We start from the raw sequence: 6,971 nt of genomic DNA, 5'->3' as shown, positions 1-6,971 counted from the left end.
GCCACAACGCCCGGCTATTTTTTGGTTGCAGCCGTCATTGTTGTTTGGTGGGTCCGGGCTGGGGATTTGAACCCGCCACCTTAAGTGTACGTGGCTGGTGCCTTAGCCGTTTGAGCTATAGGCGCCGAGCCAGTACATATAGTTATTAATGAAGCTATTATAATTAAGGAAATGAATATATCTGTCATCTCACAGTTACTCTTATTTTTTGTTTTTTTCCCCTGTGTCAGGAACAACTAAAGTCTCATTCAGCATGAATTTCACGTACAGCACAATTTTATTGCCTGATGTCCTCATCTTACACATAAGAACTCCATAGTTGTTCTTCTCACATATGTACTACATTGTATGTCCTCTGACCTACATCTTCTGATTCCTACCCAATGTTTTTTTCCTCTGTGTTTATTTGAATTTGTTCTTGTTTTCTTTCTGTATCTGGTTTATTTCACTTATTATAATGATCTCCAGCCACATCCATTTTGTGGCAAATCGCAAACTCATTGTTTTTTATAGGGCTGAATTATATTCCTATGTGTGTATTACTGTTTCTTTATGCATTTATCCATCAACAGACATTTACATTGTTATCATATCTTGGCTATTGTGATTAATGTTGCTATAAACGTGGGAGTACAGATACCAAAGCAAGAACCCAAGACCCTACCTTTACTTAAAATAGAAAAATTATCTGGGCATTGTGGTAGGTACATGTAGTCCCAGCTACCCAGGAGGCTAAGAAAGGAGGATTGCTTGAGCCTAGGAGTTTGGGGTTGGTATGAGTGAAGCCGAGGCCATGACACTCTAGCCTGGGCGACAGAGCAAGACTCAGTCTCAAAAAACAAAACAACAAAAGAAGTAATCCCAGCACTCTGGGAGGCCAAAGTGGTTGGATTGCTTGTGCTCACGAGTTCAAGACCAGCCTAAGCAAGTGCAAGACCCCTATCTGTTAAAAAAAAATAGCCAGGTGTTGTGGAGGGTGCCTATAGTCCCAGCTACTTGGGGAGGCTGAAGCAAGAGGATCTCTTGAGCCCAAGAGTTTGAGGTTGCTGTAAGCTATGACGCCATGGCACTCTAGTGGGGGCAAGATAGTGAGACTGTGTCACAGAAAAAAAATAAAAAAGAGAAATGAAATGAACAGTGTTAATGTGATCTTTATTTTTAAAAATATTTACATATGCTTGTGTAGAGAGAGACAGAGATAGAGAGATGGGCTGTCCCTGTGTTCCACAGGCTGGTCTTGAACTTCTGGCCTCAAGGGATTCTCCTGCTTCTGCCTCCCAAAGTGCTGGGGTTATAGTCTTGAGCCACCTTGCCTGGTCTGCTAATTTTCTTTTTATGTATTAGGCCTCAAGAAAGGAGAACGGGATATGAACAGTTTCACCCAGGCCCATCCCCTGTGGATCATGATTCACTGGAATCCAAGCGCCCGCGTCTGGAACAGGTTTCTGATTCCCATTTCCAGCGTGTCAGTGCTGCGGTTTTACCTTTAGTGCACACGCTGCCAGAAGGGCTGAGGTCTACAGATGCTAAGAAGGTAAATATTTGTTCTCTTACCCCGTAGAGTTGTAGGTTTGTAATGGTTATTTAGTCATATTCAGTCACAACACCTAAGAGAAGGTTCAGTTATGCCAGTCTCCAAAGGTTAGTGCTATAGGAAAGTAAAAAATTTGTTAAACAAAATTGAAAACCACAGATGGAGTGCCCTAGACCATTAAAATCAGTACATTTTTCTTTGGTAAATGAAAATAATCTGAAAAGACTACTGTAAAGAAAAGTTCCATTGGGCAGCGCCTGTGGCTCAAAGGAGTAGGGCACTGGCCCCATATGCCAGACGTGGCGGGTTCAAACCCAGCCCTGGCCAAAAAAAAAAAAAAAGAAAAGTTTCCATTGAATATTTTCAAGTATTTTGGCTTGTTGGACTATAAAATGTGGTTAGAGGTACTCAAGACTACTGGCATAGTTAAATTTAAATTAAATTGTAAATAAGTCTTTTAAATTCAGTAATTTGTTAATTTGCTACATGGGAGAAAACACATTTCAGGTAAAGTTTAACTGTTTGTGTAATTTTGTCTTTTTTTTTTTAGTTTTTTGAGACAGAGTCTCACTTGTACACCCTTGGTAGAGTGTGGTGGCGTCTTAGGTCACAGCAACTTTAAACTTTTGGGCTCAAGTGATTCTCTTGTCTCAACCTCCCAAGTAGCTGGAAATATAGACGCCCGCCACAATGCCCAGCTATTTTTTTGTGCAGTTGTCGATTGTTGTTTAGCAGGCCTGGGCCAGGTTTGAACCTGCCAGCCCTGGTGTATGTGGCGTATCAACTGAGTTACGGATGCCAAGCCAATCTCTTTTCTTAATATAATGTCTTTTATGTCTTTTGCTTTAGCCCTTCCTGAGTCCAAGATAACGTGAATCCTTGTTTTTTTCTTTGTTTTTATTTCAGGCTTTTTTTGATTTGCTAAAAACCCTCTCACAAATGTTTGCTATTACTTGGCTTTTATTTTGATGTAAGATATGAGGTAGGAATATAATTCTTTTTCTTCAAAGTTGCCTGGATGTTCCAGCGGAAGATTATAGCTTCATGAAGGTGGGGATCATGTCTGTTTTGATCTCCACTCTATACCTAGTTCTTATCATAGAAATAGGCATTCAGAGAATTTTTCTGTTAAATATTTAACTAGAATGAGAGTCATTGGAATATTGATTTATTTTTATTTTTTTTTAGAGACAGAGTCTCACTTTGTCACCTTTGGTAGAGTGCCATGGTATCATAGCTCACAGCAACCTCCAGCTGTTGGGCTGAAGCGATTCTCTTGCCTCAGCCTCCTGAGTAGCTGGGACTACTGGCGCCCACCACAACAGCTATTTTTTTGTTGGTATTTGTCTGGGGCCAAGTTTGAACATGCCACCCTCGGTATCTGGGGCCAGTGCTCTACCCACTGAGCCACAGGCGCCACCCAGAATAATGATTTATAATAGTTCTTAGAGCACACATCAGAATCATTTGGGGAACTGAATCAAAATATTATCTGTTTTGCTCTTATACATGTTTCTGTAACACACATTAGCAGATACACATATGGTAGGAGAATGATAGTAACATACCCTGAAATCTCTGGTGGTCGCTAAACATAAGTCTCTGCACATTCTTGTTTCAGAGTCCTTAGGAGCAAGCTGTGTCCTAATTAAAGGAAGAGTTTTCACAACATGTGAAGACCTTAAGAAAATTGGAAAGTTCTGCATTTTAGTCTTCATTTAGTGCAGGCAGTAGTAGGTGGTTCAGTGAGTTCAAGACTTGCTGTGCTTCTCACAATGTTAGTGAAGACATTTTCCTCTGTGTTTTTGGTTTTAAAGGTTGATAAAAATGGTTATATCCCACATCTCATTGTTTTATTATTTAATATATTTTAGGGTTCTGTACTCCTGTATACTATCTTCATTTTAGGCTTCTTAAAGTCTAAAAAAGACTTTACCTTAATCTAAAATTCATGTGTTGGCTGGGTGTGGTGGTTCGTGCTTGTAATCCTAGCTCTCTGGGAGGCTAAGGTGGGTGAATCACCTGAGCTTTGGAGTTTGAGTCCAGTGAAAGTAAAAATGAGACCCCGTCCTCTCTACTTAAAAAAAGGAAAAAAAAAAATTGTGGGGGCGTTGTGGCAGGTGCCTGTAGTCCCAGCTACTTGGGAGGCTGAGGCAAGAGGATTGCTCAAGCCCAAGAGTTTAAGGTTGCTTGAGCTATGAAGCCACTGCACTCTACTAGGGTGACAGAGCAAAGCTCTCTCTCACCCTCCCCGCCCCCGCCCTCCCCAGGGCTCAGGGCCTGTAGTACAGTGGTTATGGCACCAACCGCATGTGGTTCGAACCTGCTTCTGGCTATCTAAAGCAACAATGGCAACTGCAACCAAATAATAACCAGGCATTGTGGCAGGTGCCTGTAGTCCCAGCTACTTGGGAGGCTGAGGCAAGTGAATCACTTGAGCCCAAGAGTTTGAGGTTTGCTGTGAGCTGTGACTTCACATCACTTGATGGAGGGCGGCATAGTGAGATGCTGTCTCAAAAAAATAAATAAATAAAAACCAAATAAAATGTGTGTATTTTATAGTATCCCTTAAATCTTTACCTCAGACTTCAAATTAATAGAGTGTATGGGGGGATCAGGGGGTGAAGGGACTTTCATTCTGCTGCAGTTCTCTGCTGATTTGGAAGTGGGATGGGATGTTTTTGGCTAAAGAGATATTATATGTGCCAGGCTTAGTTGCTTTTTATGAAGGTAGGTTCAGAGATAGTAGTAACAAAAGTTCCTATTTCATATCTATAACCCGTACCTCAGTTTTGGTCTTTAGAACACCTCGGAACTTTTTTTTTTTTTTTTTGAGACAGAGCCTCAAGCTACCGTCCTCAGTAGAGTTCTGTGGCGTTATAGCTCACAGCAACCTCCAATTCCTGGGATTAAGCAGTTCTTTTGCCTCAGCTTCCTGAGTAGCTGGGACTACAGACTCCCGCCACAAGCCCAGCTATTTTTTGGTTGTAGGTGTCATTGTTTGGGAGGCCTGGGCCGGATTTGAAGCTGCCAGCTCTGGTGTATGTGGCTGGCACCTTAGCCACTTGAGCTACAGACGCCACCCACACCTGGGAACTTTTTGATAGGATCTCTTGGCCATATCATAGCTGTTAAGTTGAATGGATACGTGAGTTATATCTGGAAAAACATTGTTTCCCAATCTGCTTGTTCAAACCCTTTGAAGAGCCATTACAAGGAAATAGCTGAGAAATATTTCCTAAAAATTTCTCTGTAGTATTGTTACACTAAAGGCTAATCAACACCTGGTCATCTCACTCTCTAGCTTCAGAGTCTTCAAAATAGTAAATGGTATTTGAAAACTATAAAATCGGCATAAATGCCTAAGAGTTTGTATGTTGTGTGTGTGTGTGTGTGTATATACACATATATATACGTATTTTGTATATATATGTAAATACAAAAATTGCTGCTTATAGCGTACCATTTGAGAAATGGTACACATAGATGGGCGTAGAGTCTGTAGCCCCAGCTAGTAGGGTGACTGAGGAGGAGAGATTGCTTGAGCCCAGGAGTCACGTCTGTGGTGGACTGTGATTCTGACACTGTACTCCAGCCTGAACAACAGCAAGACTCATCTCTCATTTAGAAAAAAGAAAGCGCACATGAGCGAAAGGACACATCGCTCTGCTATGTTTCAGAATTGACTTTTTCATTTAAGTTGATCTTGAATCTAACTTTGGTTATTAGTGAGAAGTAAATTGTTGTTGTTGTTGTTTTCTAAAGGACCCAGCATTTGGAGGCAAACATGAAGCTCCATCCTCTCCAATCTCTGGGCAGCCATGTGGAGATGATCAAAATGCTTCGCCTTCAAAACTTTCAAAGGAAGAGTTAATTCAGAGTATGGATCGTGTAGATCGAGAAATTGCAAAAGTAGAACAGCAGATCCTTAAACTGAAAAAGAAACAAGTAAGTATATGTTTTTACTGCTTAATATATTTTGAGAATGTACGTTTTTCTCCCTAAAGAAGGTTTTTTTTTTTTTTGAGACAGAGTCTTCACTCACTATGTTGCCCTGGGTAGAGCCCTGTGGTGTCACAGGTCACAGCAACCTCAAAGTCTTGGGCTTAAGCTATTTTCTTGCCTTAACTTTCTGAGTAGCTGAGACTATAGGTGCCCGCCCCAATGCCTGGCTATTTTTTTATTGCAGTTGTCATTGTTGTTTAGCTGACCCTGGGCTGGGTTCAAACCTTCCAGCCTCAGTGCATGTGGCCGACACCATAACCACTGGGCTACAGGTGCTGAGACTAAAGAAGATAATTTTGAATTTTCCATATTTTGGAACTTTATATAGAAGGAATCGTGGCTTATGTATTTTCTATGACTTGCTATTTTTTGCTATTACTGTAGTTTCCTTCATCATTCATGCCTCTTGTTGCACAGTCTGGTTGTGTAATTGTAGGTAGCAAACTTCGTTTGTCCCTCCAACTTTGGATGTTAAGATGTTTCTTCTCTAGGTTTTTGCTATTCCATACAGAAGTGCCAGGTTTGGTTCACATGTATAAATTTTCTAGGGCATATGCCCAGAAATAGCATTGCTTGGCTTGAGATTAAGTACGTCATTGAGTGAACTAGATGATACCAAATTGGCTAAAATAGGTACTACCATTTTATATCCCTACTGGCAGCAAATATCAGTGCCAGTTTGCACACATTTTTGCCTGTACTTGATACTTTTTTCAGTTACACATGAAATAGTTCTGACTGTGGCTTTAATGTGCATTTCCGTGGTCAGGAATGAGACTGAGCACATTTTCATTTGTATATGGGTTGTGTTCCTTACATGCATCCCTTGAGTCCTGTCCATATCCTCTTACTTTATCATTTTCTTCTTTGCATGATTTCCTGAAGTTTCTTGTCAGTCATGTGTGTAGTAGATATTGTCTAATTTGTGATTTAGCATTTAACTTCTTTTCAATAGGGTTTTTTTTTTCCTGAAAACTTTATTGTTGGGGATTCATTGAGGGTACAAGATATGTCACACACTGAGACCCTAACCCTCCCTCCTTCCCTCTCTTTTTCAGTAGTTTTTTTGAGGGAGGCTTTTTTAAAACATTGTGATATAATTAACATACCACAATATTCACTCTTTGAAAATGTACAATAAAGTGTTTTAATGTATGCATAAAATTATACATCAATCACCACTGTCTAATTCCAGAACATTTTTCTCTCTTAGAAAAGAAATCCCGGCTCGGCACCTGTGGCTCAAGTGGCTAAGGCGCCAGCCACATACACCTAAGGTGGCGGGTTAGAATCCAGCCTGGGTCGTCAAACAATGACAGCTGCAACCAAAAAAATAGCCAGGTGTTGTGGCGGGTGTCTGTGGTCCCAGCTACTTGGGAGGCTGAGGCAGGAGACTCGCTTGAGCCCAGGAGTTGGAGGTTGCTGTGAGCTG

The 6,971-nt window shown here is 41.0% G+C and overlaps 1 protein-coding gene across 1 annotated transcript in view; it reads left to right on the top strand.

The window, feature by feature from the left end:
* Positions 1-6,971, top strand: part of NCOR1 (nuclear receptor corepressor 1) — a 181,712-nt gene that overhangs the window by 44,717 nt on the left and 130,024 nt on the right. The window contains exons 4-5 of the mRNA XM_012805930.2: positions 1,345-1,534; positions 5,300-5,482. Coding sequence (XP_012661384.1) covers positions 1,345-1,534; positions 5,300-5,482 — 373 coding nt within the window. The remainder of the gene's footprint in view (positions 1-1,344; positions 1,535-5,299; positions 5,483-6,971) is intronic.

Source organism: Otolemur garnettii, unplaced genomic scaffold, assembly GCF_000181295.1.
Source record: "Otolemur garnettii isolate 467f Iridium unplaced genomic scaffold, OtoGar3 scaffold00046, whole genome shotgun sequence".
Lineage (NCBI taxonomy): Eukaryota > Metazoa > Chordata > Mammalia > Primates > Galagidae > Otolemur > Otolemur garnettii.
Note: the sequence above shows the minus strand (reverse complement) of the source record. Positions and strands in the feature narration are given on the sequence as shown.